We start from the raw sequence: 18,294 nt of genomic DNA on the forward strand, positions 1-18,294 counted from the left end.
GGATTTTTTACGTGCTTCATATTATTCGTTACATATAAGTGTTACACATCAAAATGTTCTGTTTCATTAGAATACAACAAAAAATATATAATTCCTTTAGCTCTTCACAGTTTTTAAAATTTAAATCGAAATAACGATAAATAGAAAAAATATAACCTATAACTTTGATATCATAAAATGATCGTATAAATATCCGTAAGCCATAATTATTACATTCGATAACAATCAATCATTTACCTTCATTCTGCAACAAACGGAAAGTCTCTAGTCAATATTTAGATTTTTGGTGAATTTTTGAAAAAAATTATATTTATTTATTATAAAATATCTATATATAATATATGAAAATATGGCATTTATATATATATATATAATATTTACATATATAGTTATATTTTCGTTACATAAAGTGTTATATATCAAAATGTAATTTGATTTTAATTTTAAAAAAAATAAATAATTACGCACTCTTCAAATGTTTTTAAATATTTAATAAATAACGATAAATAGAAAAATCAACCTTCGGTCAACTTTGACTCGAGCACATCCAATGATAGAAAAACGCATCCGTAAATCCTTTATCATTACATTCAAGTAACAATCAATCATTTACCTTCATTCTGCAACAAACGGAAAGTCTCAAGCCAATATTTAGATTTTCTGTTGAATTTTTGTGAAAATTTCCAGGTGACGGAATTGTGTCAAATCCTGGCATTTCTTTTGTTGTTCCGTTCTTAATTTTTTACCTGTCATCATATTATTTGTTTCATAAAGTGTTATGCATCAAAATCCTGTCTGAATTTCATGTAGAATACAACAAAAAATAAATCATTCTTTAGCATATTCACAGGTTTAAATATTTTTCATCCTCTAACGATAAATGAAAAAAAAAACCTTCATCAACTTTAACTCGATCGAAATGGTTCAAAATGCAAAGCTAAAAACTTAAAGTCTAAATATTCAATCAACCTTCAATTTTGGAGAGAATTGAGAAGAGAGAGAGAGCCAACAATATTTAGAAAGGGTAGTTTGTTGTAATTTTTGAAAAAACTTTTTCACTTTCCCCGTTTTATACTTTAATTCATGCATCATTTTGTTATAATATTTTCTCTCCCAAGTGTTGCTTTAATCGTTTTACAATCTGTTATATAAAAATCATCACAATTTAGTGTACAATACAACTAAAAAAATTTTTTAGCTTTAAATATTTTCCTCCATAATATATATCGAATTATATGGAGTTTTTTTCTTTTTGCTGTCAATATTCCAATATTTATATATGATAATGATATTTTTTTCATTTCGAGATTGCATTTAAACTTCAGGCAATGAGAAAAAAAAGCAAAAATGAACTATAATCTTGAAAAAGCTAACACGCTGAGATTTTTACTAATGTGTTTTCCACTTACTGTTTATAAAATTGGAGGATGCGCAAAAGAGAGGTATTTTGTAAATATAGGTCAAAGTTAGCGACCAACGTTAACTTTTAAATGAAAAAAATGCACTGTAATTTCATTTAAAAGTTAGTTTATAAAGTGAGGTAAAAAAAGAGTAAATAAATGCTTGACATGAAAACTGATGATTTGGAAGAGAATTTCTCTCTGTCCCCTTCCAACCGATCTATTTTTTAGAATCAGTCTTTGTAACCTCTTTTAACAACTTCAGTATTCTGTTTTCTCTTTCTATTTGTTCTGAAATGCTTTTTCATGTGACTAACAGTGTTTTATATTTTGAGCAAAATATCTTAGTTATTATGTCTCAATGTTTTAGAACACCAACACTAAATAGGCTGCATTTACATGGGTTCTTGAGACGATACAGGTCAAATTAAATTAATTTAAACTGAGGGTATTTACAGGTAAAGCATTAGCTCAATTAATAAGCTGTAAAAATTATGATGGAAGCGCTTTGGATATTATTTATCATAATTATTATGAGGAGAGAGAGACCAAAAGATTATTCTTACGGGATATCAAAAAATAAATTCAGTATTAAACAAAATTAAAAGTGTTATTTCATTTAAAAGGTAAACAATACATTACCCAAAAAAAAATTAAAACTATCAGGTTCCATCCCCCCATTCCACTGATCTAATTAGATGTCTCCTTTCCTGATTTTAAAAACTTTGTTCTGTCACTTTCTTTTGTTCTGAAATGCCTTTGTTGTATGTTTAGATACGATTTCATTTACAGTTTTAAACGGTACAGGTAAAATTAGTTTCAAAATTATCTTTTGTGTACAGTTAAAGACATTTATTTCTTTGTACCAAAATATGTAAATTTTATTTTACGAGAGAGAGATTTTTCTGAGAGAGATAACCATTGTCCTTAATTTAAGAGATTAACTGTTGTTTTTTTATTTTATTACAACACACATTACATAAAAAGAATTGCAATTTTTTTGACATTGTTAGAACATCAATCATCCTTCACATGTTAAATGACATGTCTGAATGATTGCTTTCACCTCCTTTTACAAATCCATTGAAGGGTGCATTTGTTTGTTCAAAATAATTCTGCCGCCGTAATTACAGTTTTTATTGTTATTATTATTATTATTAATAATTTTATTAATCTTATTTTTTGAAAATTAGTACTGTACTGATTATTAGGTAAAAGTTTATTTATCATTCAAGTAAACATACCTTTTTAAATTCTTATAAAAATTCTTCTCTACTAAAAGTTCAGAGAAAGAGATTTATTAATTAGCGTGTGATGTTATTTAATTCTCCATAAAAGCTTCTTATAAATTTAAAAAATTAAACAAACACTTTTGCTGACGTTTCCACTTTCCTTAGAACAAAAAGTAAAACTTGTCCACCATTTCAGTTATTTCTGTAAAAATTTGATGAGCAATAATGATCGGCGCGATCAATTCCACCCTCGATATTGGCCACATATTCATATCATTTCTGTTTGGTGATTTCTTCTGCAATAATATTTTTCTTCTTCCGTTGAATTTCTGTTTGTTTCTGTTTCTGAATTTATCTTGCTGTTCTGGTTACATACCGTTTTCCTATATGTCTGTCTAAGAATATGATATTGTCTCAGACAAATTGATCAGAATGAAAGAAACTTTTCTTCATTGAAGCTTCAACATACGCTTCTGATTATCCTGTTTCAGGTTCATTTTCCTTCACTACTATCTAATCTTATTCCATGAACTCATTAACGTTAAATGAAACAATACTTGTGGCTGGAAACATCTTGTCTTCTAAAAACTTTCAATAAATTTATGTGACAAAATGTTTATTTCTAAGTTCATTCCCAGCGACAATTGATCTGTTTAATGCCTGCTATTCCTTTTATTACTCTACTTTGACCCTGAATCTGAGTTTCTGCAATGCCTAAATATCTGGTTAAAGTTATTTTATCAATTATCTTTACAGTACTACCTGAATCAATGAGTACAGTACATTTCTTTCCATTTATTGGAATTTTACAAAAGGCAGACCCTCTCTAACGTTTTTTCACTTCCTTTTCATGGAAAATATTACTTATTTGCTATGCAAATGGAGGAAAATGCAGATGAACCTTCATTTCCCATTGTAACTATTTCTCCTTTTTCTCTTTCATCACCTTGAAGGGATTTATTTTCTTTTATCTGTAAGAAGTTAATTGTCACTGACTGAAAGATTTATTTATATTTGGGTGACCAAACGCTTATCTCTATAACCTCTCTTTGGCTTCCTTATAATTGAACCAACAGTCTTTAGTTAAATGCCCGATCTTTTTTAAGCTGCACATTCTAGGCTTTAGCATTCCATTAGTGGAATGATTGGTTACCTGCAGTTTTTCACAGTCATTATTTTTGGTCTAGCTTCTTGAGATGAATTATTTTCTGGTTTTGAATTATTTGTTTTTGAATATTGACCATTATGATATCTTGGATGGAAAAAAACAAGAAAAAAATCAATCCTCGAATGATTCTGTCTTTTTTCTGGTTTGGATTCCACTTTTTTCCTAGTACTTTGTGCATATTTCCTTTGAAAGAAAATTTGTCTATTCCCTTCTTGTCTGGAATTATCATTATACTTGTTATTTCTTTTATATGAATCATCATTTCTACCTTTCTTTTCCTTTTGTGTTTCTGTTATCCCTACAAATTCCTTAGAAAAATCTCTTCTTCTGGATTTCTTGTCTCATTGATATTAAAGCTGTAAGGCTATCACTTTTAGGATCAATTGTAACTTTCTTGAAAGCTTTCTTTTTTCTCCAAGAGCGTTATACATCGTTCCAAATGACAAGTAATTTAAAACATATCTTAAACTAACTAAATCATCTTGTTCATCACCAAAATCATTCTTATTTCCTATGGTGATGTTTGTTTTCTTAAGTCTTCAATTATCTTGTGTGTCAAGGTTCTTTCATCTGTGTGAAGGTTTCTGAAGATTTTCCATGTGAGGTAAGGAAAAGACCAATATTACAGCAAACATCAAACAGCGGGGATGCATACTGCACCCCCTAGCGAATGCTAAAATCCCGTCGAATATGGCCATTAAAAACACTTAGAACTGCTTTTTGATAGTTCACAGAACTGCCCATTTTGATAGTTCACACACAAGAAAAACCATCTAAAAATGCTTATACCCGATTATTTTGATAGTTATGTCACAAAAGGTTTATTCAGTCATGAAAATTATATGAAAATTACAATAATTATTAAATAATTCTTGGTGAAAAATACCACCTCGAATTGTAGTGGAATTTTCCACTGAATAATGGGTAGATACATTTCACAGAGAAATCCGAGTATAAGTGAGAACACTGATCTGAAAGGTTTTTTTTAAATAAGGCATCATTCTGACTTACTGGTTCCCAGATTGATAAACAAATTCTTTTAAATTAAGTGTATGTGGTTATGTTGCTGAATCTAACTGAATTCAAAGTTCTGTGTGCATCACCACTTTCTGAACTAACAAAAGGCTTCATTAATTTTTGCTCTTTCATCTGTTATTCTCCTGAAGATATCCAACTGTCTGTGTCCGCTAGCCACTGGTTCACAGAATATGATTCTAACCTATTTTTGTCAGGATTTGAACTTTCAACTTTTCCACAGAATCGTGTGGCTTGTGTAATGATCACTTTTGCGCCACTTTTCTAAATTGCCATTGTCCTAAATTGAAATGTTAGTTATTATTATTATTACTTGTGTTGTTATTGTTAGTATTTTCTTGAGTTAATGATAATCGTGAACTTGGCACTGGAATTCGACTTTGTCTAACTGTTGTTGGTCTTAAATGGTAATGTCTGTGTCTAATAGCATTTAATAATTCAAATGAATCCTGCATATTACAAGTATGCTAAAATCATAAGAAAATTTATGCACAAATACACAACAGTATTTGAAAAACATTATCATCAAAAGAATGTTATGTTATTAAAAATTCCTATCTATCAAACATAAAAAAACAAGAAAAAAAATTTTTTGAGAGAAATTATAAAAGTTTTATAAACTTTCTGAGAGAGATGAGATAATCATGAAATTTTTCATACACTCAATGAGAGAGAAAACTTCAAAAACACACAATCACTGAGAGAATTGAGAATTAAAATAACTTATCAATCACGACTTACTTTAGTTCGTTGTTTGTTCAGTGTTGTTCTTGTCATCACTTTTCCTTTTCAACCAACCAGTTCACTGTATTTCTGGTTTTGAGTTTGGCTAAAATCGTCTTTTTCTTGCTTTGCCAACCTTCAGGAATTTCGTCTTCTTCTTAGAATTCACAGTAATGTTTAATTTTAACGGAATGTGCATTTGAAATGCACTCATCTGTTTTAACAGACTGTGTAAAAAATCTGTTTTGTGTTTGTGTCGATAGCTACCAGCACAAAGGTTTTGTTGCTGCTTCACTGGTATATTGTGTTGTTTCTTGTTATTCACTCATTTTCTCTTCAAAAAATATTTCTTAGTTGTGGGTTTTTTGAGCGGTATATAAAGTTTTTAAGTCTTATTCTACTTGAATGTTTCAACTGTTGATGTTTGTAGCGGGATGCTTTTCTTGTGGTTCAATCTTTGTTTTTATCGATGTTATGATTCACCTCATCGCCTGTTTGGAGGTCTGCTTGTCAATTCATTATGGTTCACTTCGTCACTTGTTATGGAATTCTTGTGTGTGTAGGCTAATTGTTTGTTCATCACACTGCACTTTTACATCTTCTCGGATCCTATGCCACTGGCACCATTTGTAATGGTTATTTCACCATTTCATTTGATATTTGTTATTAATGTATTGTTGTTAGCACCTTTGTTATGATGTTCCTTTCTTTATAGTTGCTTTTATTGTTGTAGTTCATTTCTAGCTCTGTTTGTTATTAGCTGTAGTAACATTTGAGTCCCAGGAGGCTTTAGAAAGACACAGCGTAGCTTTCTTACTTCATTAACACACTAGTGAAAATAACACTGTACATATACAAGTGAAATATAAATACAAGTTAAGTAGTATGAATACGAACCGAAGTGTGAGTCAGTGTGAGCCTTGCTTTCTTAAATCTGGTTACCACAACCCCAACTGATGAGGCCTACAACCTCACTCTCTAAGGCTCTTTCTTCTGCTTCTGTCTGTTCCTTCTCTGTTCTCTGCTTTCCTTTTTGAAGAATTTTCAAAGCGGAATGCCCCCCCTAAAATAGGCGGGCAACAGCTTCTGTCCAGCCCCTTGGTAGATGTCTAATTGGCTGAAGACTCATCTAAGGACTTCCTCTGGGTGTAATTAAACAAATTAACCCCTCCTTAGTAGGTGGGACCAATTACATCACTGGAAATCTAAGATTTCCAGATTTGCATAGCTAAGCTTCACAGGTGATTAATCTTCGCCAATGCTGCGCCAATGTTTGGCTACGTATTCACAACACTTCTGCTTTGATCATCATTCCTTCAACGATTTCATCAGATTATACTTGCCCTGTTTATACAACATATCCTCAGTTGGTCCCTGATCCTCTTTTCCAGCAGAAGGTGGCCAGATTTGCTGAACAATAGCACCATGTGCAGTAAATGTGCCTCACTGTCAAATTCCTTGGTTCAGAGGTCCTTTATTCTTCATATGGTTGGACTATGGAACAGTTTCCTTGAGGACTTTGTGCAATGGGAACCTCAGAAGTTCAAGCAAAAATGCAGTCCTTGTCACCGCAGGTTGACGATCTTTTGCGGCTTTCTTCTCCCGCCGGGCTTTTTCTCTGGTAGGTCAGAGAAAGGTGCTTGGCCCCTCTCACGTGTCCCTCAACCTCCTGGTTGCATCAGAAGCCACGAGTCAAACAGAAGGGGTTTGTGATTGGGATGCCGTGACCCAAAGCAGCCCTCCCACAAAGCTTACACTCTGGGTTTGATCCTAGGATCAGGCCGTCATATGCTTAAGTGTTCAAGAGAAGGTCTGGGGGTTCTGTCAAGGCTTCCCTCTTGTTGGGAGTAGTCTTGGAGTTACTTGACCTGGAAAGGCTCTAGGATTTTTCTTCAGGTCATGAACACCCCCGATCTTCAAAAAACTTATTCAAAGTTCCTGTTGCTGATGTGTCAATGACCTTGGGAAGAGACCATTGCTGCTTTCTTGGATCGTAAGTCTGCCCTCAAAGTTTTTGGGGACCAAGGAAGAACCCAAAGCTTTGTTGATTCGATCTTCTTCGCTTGCAGAGGCCACGACCTCGAAGACGACTTAGCACGTCTTCAGGATAGCCCGTGTTCATTCCTGAGAGTACTCTCCCTGGGTGCGAACGAGCCTGCTTACACGGGGATAGCTTCCGTGCATGTTTGTGTGATTACGTTCACTCTCCCAGACCTGTATGGCTGTTGTCAACTACCGCCCATGGCCTTGCACACCTGCAGGGTCCTTGGATTCTGGCAGGTATCGTAAGGGTGCTGGACACACTTGCCTGTTCTCTCACCTCCTTGGAGTCTTCCAAGGATTGGGTATCAGATTTTGGGTTTGAGACTGGAAACGTTCGTGCTTCCATCCTTTCCCAACCACAGTAACATAAACTCTGGATTCGTTCAGTGGACTGAACCAGTTGTATACTTGAGAGATCACAGGGCCCCTTTGGAGGTTTTTGCCTGGGGATCGTCCGTGAATTCAGCAGTTTACGATCTCAAGAAAGAAACTTACCTTCCATGTAGACTGTTCTTCAGCCATCAAAGCTTTTTGGGAATCCCTGTAGGAAACCAAAGTCGATTGACTCGTCATTGTCGCAGCTTGGCGAAAGGTTTTTTTTTAGCCAGGTGAGTTTTCTCTTATATGACCAAGACAGTTCACTCAGGTCTCCTGTTGTGCAGAACACTTCCTTAGCCTTTGAATTGCCAGAAGAATTCCTCAATCCCCCAAAGAGTCCTTTGCCAACCAAACAGAGTGACCCAATATTCGAGTCCATTGTTAACCGCCTCCCTGCAGAGGGAACTTCCCTTCCACAGGGCAGTGACAGTCGAATTGACTGTCATGGCAGCATTCCATACAGTCCCTTGAATGGATCTTGGTTCCATTGCGTGGCTAAGATCACTTCCTTTTCAAGTTCTCATAGTTCGGGAAAGGAAGCCACATTCAAGAGACTGATGAATGGAGGTAGAACCTTCTACCTAGCCCACCAGACAGCTAACCTATGTGTGAATCTAGTGCCAAGAGGAGAGACACTGTCATGACTCAGGTTACCAGGTTTTGTCAGTTACGAGTAAGCACTGGTTTTTGGGAATGTTGGTGTTATGGTCTTAGTCTCATATCACCGGTTGAGAGGGGAGTACAGTTACTCTTTTTCTTACAGGAACAACCAGCTTGACAGTGACAAGTCGCCCTCATTCACCTGTCGCCCTTGGGTAAGCCGGGCCTTCACGGGTGGCGTCTTCCTTGTTCCCTTCAGTGAAGAATGCAGTTCTAGTCTTCGATAAGGGCCTCCCTATTCATTTCCATTCCTCTCTGGGAGGAAGGGAATTGGGGATTAGCCTGGTGGCTAGATGACAGGAACCTCGTTGGCGTGTCTCTTCACACTCCTCCCATCATGCTCTGTTCTCAGATGTATTGACCAAGGGACGAGGCACGCACCTGGAAGAGTTGTTGCATTCAGGTGAGTGGATCCGGAATGACAAACACCTCCACATCAGTATCCTGAAACTAAAGACAGTTTCCTTAGCTCTTCGAGAGGTTCAGGATCTTGGCAAGCTACTCTGTGGTGCTAATGAGTGTCAGTACCCCATCACCACAAAGTAACTGTCAACAAATTGGGGAACTGGTCTCCCTTCAACTCTACGTTGGCATGCAGGTGCGTGGGTGGTTGCACACTCGGTAGAGCTGTTAGCCAGGTACATTTCAGGGAACCAGAATGTAATGGGAGGTAAGCAAGTCATCCAGACATTATACAGGATTTTACAATCTTTGGAAACTCCCAGTGATAGATCAACACAACAGAAGCTGTCACTGTGCTGTTCCATCGTTCCACTTGTTGTACATGGTTGTTGGTAGATACAGTACATCTCCCAACACTCATGGAACAATCTTGAGGCCTCGGAAGAGGCAAAGGGATTTTTCAATTGCTCTCCCCTGTCTCTGCGAACACGGACCGTTGTATGGGCTCTCTTTGGACCCCTTGCCACTTGGAGCAACAGAGGCACGGGTCTCCGTGGGCACCCATGCCTCAACACCGGTCCCTGGAAGTCACCTTCCTGGGCCAGTGAAGAACCTTCCACCGCCGCGCAACTGTTACATGGCGTCCCACAGGTGCACACGGTTCTCCATGGACACCTGTTTCACCAGAGGTGCACGAGGCTCCAGTAGACCCCTGTATCACCAACATTGGCCCCGAGAAATCCCATGACACCGGTAAGGTCCCCTGGCCTTCGGATCCGGGACTGACATAACGAGAGAGTGAAGGCCCAGCGCACAGGTGTGGCCTCACCCCTCCTTCGCTTGAAATCGGTGCTAGGGTCCCAGAAAGGTGATGCAGACCCACAGGTAAGCTCACCTGAAGAAGGAGGTCTTCTGCTTAGTTTTCTTCGTCTCTGAGGTCTTGGCCTCGAGGAAGACTACAGCACTCAAGGAGATGAGTTTCTGTCATGCTCGAGTTTGTCTCAGAACTTGTAGTGGAGACTTTGAAAGTCACAGTCAGTCCCATCTAGGAGCTGGTTGGTAGTGATTGTAACAAGATACTACTGTGTCCAGTTAGAGTGCTAGGGTACTATCTTCAGAGCACTCAACAATGCAGGCCCGAGTGTCGACGGCTCTCCATTAGCACTGGCTCGGCTAAGAAATAAGTGTTCAAGAACACGATTTCTTTCTAGCCTCGTGAGGCTATCGATGGGCACCCCAACAAGTAGCGAGGAGTTCGTTCCGAGTACCTCACAAGGATGGGACATAAGTCAGTCCCTCGCATTCCAGAAGAACCTGTTGGTTCTATGGGTATCAAGACAGAAAGCGGTCTAGGCTGTCCATTCGCACGTCTTTCTACCTTCAGGTTGTTGCCCGCAGGCCCTGGGACACTTTTTCACTGGGTCTTGTGGTGGCTGCTCAACAAGTTGTGTAGCTCGCCCAGCTCCCATAGTGGTCAGTTTGAATCTTGCCTAGCTCCCATAGTGGACAGTTTGAATCTCGCCTAAGGTGTTCAGTGGGAAAGAGTGAATGTGTGAGAGGACTGGCCCCCTCCCTTCTCTCTCTTACCTTTCCTCTCTCGCAGAGAGAAGCGAGTGGCCATCCGTCACATGCTGGTTTGGCAGGCTAAGCAGGTTAGCCTACATAACTGAGTACCCTGTGTATAATCTTCGATAGGTTAATAGAGGTAAGTCCTCCCCTCTCTAGCAAGGGGAGAGAGGGGCTAATGATACAACAATCCACTGGTTATCTCCAGTTTTATTGTCTCTGACGCTCTGGGTTCATCCTAGCCTTTTTTGAAGCAGTGTTGTTACACATTATTTTGAATGGTCCAGAAATCTGACAGTTGCACACACAGTTGTTCACACCTTTGTTCAATGTGTCAGAGGCTTGGTCTCCTTCCTTTGCTCTTACATGACCAGGAAGGAGGCCCAGGTGATGCTGACTACTTGTCAGTTCAGAGGCTTACTCAGGTCACTCCCACCAAGGAAGTAAGTCTTTCTATGTAAAGACCGATGGTTTGTATATTGTGTAGGAACAAATGACAAATTTTTAAAGTAATTTGTATTTTTCCTAACTACTATATACAAACCTGAGGTATTTACAATTAAATGCCCACCTCATGCCACCCCTCATTCTGATCCCTGGGCCAAAGGCAAAATGAATGCACACAGACTGGGTGGGCAGGACTCCCAACCATAGTCGGTAGCCAACTACATACTTAACTACCTTGTTTAAAGTTAAACAGCCGGTCTCCAGCTGTCCTGAAGCATATTCCTATGTAAAGACATCAGGTTTTATAGTTATGGAAAATACAAATTACCTAAAAAATTTGGGTTTTTAATGCTTAAGGGAGATTTTGGTTTATTGTCAGCAGTAAGATTGGCACTAGGAGTTACTGTATTTGATGGCTTATAAGACGCATGTCTGCATAGGACGCACCCCAATTTCAGCAGGACATTGAGGAAAAAAAAAATGTTTCCTAGCCTATGCTCATATGATTTTGATAAGTAAAAACTGTAGTATTAGGTTATCATATGCATATTGTTTTTTACCAACAGAATCAACAAAAACATTAATAAAGAAGTTACTTACCATATTTATATTTATCAAAATATGTATTATACAATCAGCCATTTACTATGATCGAATGTTTAGTCTGCTGCTGAAAGCTACCTCATAGGTTTACCAATAGATTGCAACACATTCATTTGTAAACATTGTTTTTACCGCAGAATCAACAAAAACATTAATAAAGATGTTACCTAAGGTAATATATGTTATATACTGTATATCCATTATATATTATAAAAGTTATGCGTAAAGAGAATGTTAGCAGGAATTGCCAACTACCAACTGAACGAATCCTTGTTATCCGTAAAGCTCTCGAGATAATCACCAATAGGTGGCAGCACACGACTGTAAGTCTGTAAATGTGGAATGCGCGATGCGCTGTAGACGACGATAATGATATTAACACATTTTAATGAAAATATCGATAATAACAACGTAGATATTGATTATAATACTAGCAGTAGTAATTGCGGTGATGGTAAGTGTGATAATGATAAATAATTATAATAAACTTTGGTTTTAATAGGTTATTAGGATAACACCGAATGTTAGGCTAGGCTACAACATCTACGTGACGTTTCATGTATAATTTTCGCCAAAATTCTTAAATTTTGAGCCTACATTATGTACATAGGGCGCAGGGGGATTTTTAGGCCATTTTTTTTATTAAAAAGTGCGTCTTATACGCCACAAATACTGTAAATAAAAGTTTGAAAATGTTTGGTTACAGTGAACAGTGGGTAGTAGGTTAGATACTGCAGTTCAGGATTTCATCTGTTGTCGAGAAATTCTTATTTATACAGTATTTAGCTGGGGAGCACCAAATTATTTTGTATTTAAATAAGAAAATAGTGAAATTTATAAGATATAATGTAATTTTCCCATAACGAATATTAACCGTCAGACAACTTATTTTGCTGTTGAAATATTGAAAAAATTTATTACTGGAACCACTTCCTTACAGTCTGTTGCTGTCCCAACACCAATCAACCCCAAGCCTTTCCTTAACCAGCTCACAGGTCAAGCTGTCATTGTGAAGTTAAAATGGGGTCATGAGTACAAAGGCATTTTGGTTTCTGTTGATGGTTACATGAATCTTCAGGTGAGTTATCAATAGTTTGTAGTTTTTGCAGTGTGCAAACAGTCTGAACTTATGAAGAAGTGACAACTATGTGTTTTTGGATTAATTTTAGTTTTTCCTACACAAATACAAACCTTCATTCTTAACCTTGAACAGCCATTCAAATTTATTGACAAGGTAGTAGAATAGTGACGGGCAGGGGAAGCCCTGTTTACCTGCCAGTCTGCACTCCACTTTGTTTGTGGCCACTGTTGAGTTCAGACGCCTTTCACGACTCTGTACCTAACTTTTGCTGTTTGAACTTTATTTTGACCAAACTTGAGTATTCCTTTTCCTTTTGGCTGAGGACTGTGTGTTTGTTTTGTAATCTTTCAGACCCATTAGCCAAATAAACTTTCTTTAAAGGAATTTATTTTTTTTCCATGCCGTTATGAATACTGTTTTCATTAGATGAAATTCCGTATTTGTCGGCGTGATAAGACGATCCTCGCATAAGAGACATGCCTATTTTACAAGGATATTTTGTGGAAAAAATTTAGTATGTTTCATTGTACATTTATTGAAAGATATTTTCAAGTGATTTTGTAGGAAAAATGTGATTCTAGGTTAAGGGACACAGACTGCTGAATTTTGAGGACTTACTGAATTTTAGTTAACAGTTTTCAGCTGTTTTATGTCTAAAACATATCCTGAAGCGATAATGCTAAAAAAATTTTTTAGATTGATTTATTGATGATTTTGTTCATCACTTGTATGATACTGTCAACTATAAATTGTGGAAAAGACTAGTAAAAAATGTCTGTCTAAATAATTCAGGATAGGATCAAGTACGTTATGCACTGTTTTGGACTGTTATATGTGCAAATAAACATATCTTGAAATGTTCTTGCTAAAAAAATGTAAAGATTGGTTCATGGGCAATTTTGTTCATCTCTTGTATGGCACTGTGAACGCGAAATTGTAAAAAACTTAAAAGTCTGTATGAGCAAACCTGGATGGGATCAAGTTTAAGTCATACACGTTTTTGGACTGTTTTATGTGTAAGTAAACATATATATATCTTGAAACATTATTGCTAAACAAGTGTTTAGACGGGTCCATGGACAATTTTGTTCATCGCTTGTATGGCACTGTGAATGACAGATTGTGAAAAAAAGCGTGAAAGTGTTAACAAAATTTATTCAAAAATAGTCTCCCACTAAAATATCCCATTCTCTCTAGTGGTAGCGTCGTGAGAAAAACAGGTTACTGTGTAATGATATATGGATAATTTGATCAAGATTTTGATTGTTTCAACTTTCTTAAACGTCCAAAAATATCTTTCTTTTGCTGTTTCCTGAAAACTTACTTTTTTTTTTTTTTCAAAACTAAATACTTAGATCTTCAAGAAGACTGAAACAAGACTTAGAGTTTATTCAGTATTGGTTGTATAATAAGTGGTGAAAATTTGAAGTAGATCCCTTCAATCATAAGACAGAAACAGTCATTTACTTTATAATGGGGCTTATGAGTTCGGCGCTCCCCATAAATGCAAATTTTGTACATATAACTTACCTGGTAATTATATATATAGCTGTAGTCTCTGACGTCACGGCAGAAAATTGAAAATCGCTGCAGCGCTAATGAATGGTCACGTGATACCCCTTCCCACCGCCCTCTACAGGTGAGTGAGAGGAACCATAACCCAAACTCTTCATATGTTTCTGCCGTGTGGTACCGGTGTCGGTTCAACTTAGCAGAGAATTATCGCTGATTCTTTCGTTGGACATTGTTGGTGATGTACAATTGTTTGATTTGAATTTTTGGCAGACATTGTTTGTACTTAGCTTTTTTCATCCCCGTCTTCCGTATTTAGCATTATGTCGGACACTGGTCCTCGTGTATAGGTTTTGTAGCAAGGGCTGCAAAACTAGATTAGGAAAATTACCATTGACCCTCATTCTGTGTGTTCGGGTGTAGAGGACAGGTTTGTTGGTATCGTTAACCTGTGAAGAATGTAAGAATTTGTCAGGGGAAGAATGGAAGATTTTAAATGCTTATCTGAGAAGGCTTCAAAAAGAGAGCTAGAAAAGCTTCAGCTAGGACTTCCTCTTTATCCTCCCGTGATAGTCAGGATGTATCTTTTTGGTTATTAACCCTGATATTCCTTCTAACAAATCTCCTATCCCAGACCCGTTATTCCCGAACCCGATACCGTGGCCAGTCTTAAGACGAGATGGATGCGCGTTTTAGTGTTATGCTTGCTGCCATGGAGCGGATGAGTAAGTCTTTGGTAGTGAGAAGTGCAGTGTCTTGTGATAGTGCAGTGGAGGAGCTGGCTGTTCGGCCCACTCATTCTCCTAGGCCTGGACCTCTGTCAAACTCCCAGCACCAGGGAGGAGGCAAGTCGAAGCCCAAGGGAGGTGAGGGGACCTGCCCCCGAGCAGTTGGCCCTCAAGCAGTCCTGTTGCCGCTTCCCAGGATGCAGATGTTAGCCATAGAAAAGGCACATCAAGGAGGTGTATGTCTTCGAGTATGTCGAGTGAGGATTCGCCTAAGAGAGGTTGGCGCCGTAAAGATGTTTCAGACTATTCAAGAGGTCTAGGTTGGCATCTCCTTTGGCAGTTCCCAAGAAAAGAGTGGCGCTTCAAGATCAACCTCCTTCTTGTAGTTTTGGGAGGAGCCCAATGTTTTTCGCATTCGTTGATTCGGAGACGAGAGGCAGGTGTTAGGCGCGGAGACGCCACGTAAGAAGAGAGTGGTGTCGTCTTCGCCTGTTGTTGCTGCTTCTGGCGTGATTGCTGCATCTAGCGCCACGCGCCATGCGCCATCCTTCGTTTCGCCTGGCTCATCACGCCATACGCCACCCTACGATCCTCCTGGCGCCATGCGCCAAAAATTGTTTCTCCTGGTGACTCTCGTCAAGCTCCAACACCTGCGGTCTTCGTGCCTCGTTCTGTTCCGCATTCTCCTTCTTCCGCCTTGCCTCAAGATTTGTTTTTGGCGGAAATGAATAGGAAGCTTGATAGCATTCTCGGCTTTGTGGAAAAAGTGATCCTTCCGTGAACGAACTGCAAGTTGCTTCGATTTCTAAGGATGCTCCTTCATCGAATGTGCGGCTTCCTACGAGCGATCCTGTGCTGCATTCTCCTAGGAAGACGAATCTTCCTCCATCTAGTTCCTTGGCTCTTTCTCCGATTTCTGGTGGTTATGTTGCTTCGGAATCGGAGGCGGAGGTACAACCAGAAAAAGAGAAACCGTTATCGAGCTATAAGCAACTGCTTCAGTATTTTCTGGAGAATTTTCCGTTCCTTTTCACCAGTATCCCCAGCTTCTCCGAATCTCAATACGCTCGTGATAATAGGACAGACACTTCGCTGGCTACCAAATTAGTTCTTTCTATTTCGGCCAAGAAAGGATTGAAGAAAATGGAGGAGTGGCTTGCAGAGAAGAGGGAACAAGGGAAGACTGTGTTTTGTTTTCCCCTTCGAAATTGTCGTCTCGTCGTGGTGGTTGGTACGAGACTGAGAATCTTTCTCGTTGGGAGTAGCTTCCTCCTCCCAAGGAGATTTCTCTAGTTTGGTAGATTCGGCCAGGAGGTCGGCTCTTAATTCAGCCAAAGTATTCTTTTCTACATCAGAATTTGATCACCTCTGCAAGAATGCTTTTAAGATTTTGGAAGTTATAAGTTTCTCGATTGGTCGGTTGGAGCTCTGGAAGGAAACTAAAAGCTTAAGCCCTTCAGGACGATCAGTTACTTCCCTGTCCGGCGTGTTAGCTTGCATCGACAGGAGCATTAGAGATGCGGCTATGGAACTCTCTTCCGTGGTTACGTTAGGTATTCTCAAGAAACGTGAACTATGGTGTTCTTTCACCACTAAAGGTGTGTCTCGGTCCCAGAAGTCAGCTTTGTTGTTCGCTCCTTTAGATAGGAAACATCTTTTCCCGAGGGAAATAGTATCTGAGATCGCTTCGACTCTTCAACAGAGGGCAACTCAAGACTTGCTGGCACAGTCCACCAAGAAGCCTAAACCGTTGCCTTCAACAGTTGCTCGCCCGACAACGTCGACGGAGAAATCTCAAGGTCGGCCCTTTCGTGGAAGAGCCCCTGCTAAATCGTTTCCCAGATCGAGAGGGAGAGGTCGTTTTGTACCTAAAGCGATCAAACCCTCCGACAAGAAGTGAGAGCGCCTCCCTTCACTCACCAGTAGGAGCCAGACTGTCAGCTTTCTGGACAGTCTGGGAAGAAAGGAGCAGAACCTTGGACAGTCTTGGTATTAAAGGAAGGCTATTCAATTCCATTCTTGAAGGACCCTCCTTTGTCCAGGGAACCAGTGGTCTTAATGGCTTATTCTCTAGACTCAGAGAAATGTTGTGCTCTAGAGAAAGAAGTGTCAGCTTTGCTAGAGAAAGAAGCAATAGAGAAAGTTCTCCCCCTTTCTCCCAGGATTTTACAATCGTCTCTTTGTAGTACCAAAGGCGTCAGGAGGCTGGAGGCCAGTTCTAGATGTGAGTGCTTTGAACCTGTTTGTAAAGAAGACAAAGTTTGTGATGGAAACCACTCAATCAATGCTGTCATCCCTTCTTCCAGGAGATTGGATGGTATCCATCGACCTCAGGATGCGTATTTCCACATCCCAATCCATCCTGCTTGAGGAAGTTCCTTCGCTTTGTGTTCAAGGGCTAAGTGTTTCAGTTCAGAGCAATGTGCTTCTGCCTCTCGACGGCCCCAGGTTTTCACCAGAGTTTTGTCATCAGTGGCGAAGTGGCTACATCTGTGGGGATCAGAACAGTTTTTATTTAGACGATTGGCTCCTGCGTGCGAAGACGAAGGAAAGGTGTGTGAAGGATTTGGAAAAGACTCTTCATCTAACCAAGAATTGGGACTTCTGGTAAATTGGCAGAAGTCACATCTGGTGCCATCTCAAGAATTAGTCTATTTGGGAGTTCAGATGAACTCAGTAGTTTTCAGGCTTCTCTGTCGGTGGAGAGGGTAGAGTCGTGCCTGTTGAAAGTGCGAGATTTTCTGAAGAAGACCCAGTGCTCGGCCAACGAGTGGATGAGCCTTCTGGGAAGTTGTCTTCCATAGAACCGTTTGTGAGTTTGGGGAGACTACATCTAAGGCCCCTTCAGTTCTTTTTAAGAGAAGTCTGGGACAGGAAGAAGAGCCCGGACTCGTTTGTTTTCAAATCTCAGAGGAGATAAAGGCAGACCTCAGTTGGTGGAACTCTCCAGAGAAACTTCAGGAAGGAATTTCACTGTTCCCAAAGAACCCCAACCTCATCTTGTGTGCAGACGCTTCAGATCTAGGATGGGGAGCCACGTTAGGCAAGTTGGAAACAGCAGGCCGATGGAAGGAGAACAACTTCGGTGGCACATCAATCTGAAGGAATTAAAGGCCATTCATTTAGCCCTTTTAGAATTTGCGAAGGTGGTAAGGAACCAGGCAGTGATTGTCCAATCAGACAATACAACAGCTCTCGCATACATAAAAAAAGCAAGGAGGGACCCACTCGTTCTCGCTATACCTGGTAGCGAGAGATCTTCTGTTATGGGCTAAAAACGAACCAAACGACGTTGATGACAAGGTTCATTCCAGGA

The 18,294-nt window shown here is 39.0% G+C and overlaps 1 protein-coding gene across 1 annotated transcript in view; it reads left to right on the forward strand.

Moving 5' to 3' along the window:
• Positions 1-18,294, forward strand: part of SmF (small ribonucleoprotein particle protein SmF) — a 58,698-nt gene that overhangs the window by 11,402 nt on the left and 29,002 nt on the right. Inside the window, exon 2 of the mRNA XM_067120846.1 lies at positions 12,598-12,735. Coding sequence (XP_066976947.1) covers positions 12,598-12,735 — 138 coding nt within the window. The remainder of the gene's footprint in view (positions 1-12,597; positions 12,736-18,294) is intronic.

This window comes from Macrobrachium rosenbergii, chromosome 1 (genome assembly GCF_040412425.1).
Source record: "Macrobrachium rosenbergii isolate ZJJX-2024 chromosome 1, ASM4041242v1, whole genome shotgun sequence".
Lineage (NCBI taxonomy): Eukaryota > Metazoa > Arthropoda > Malacostraca > Decapoda > Palaemonidae > Macrobrachium > Macrobrachium rosenbergii.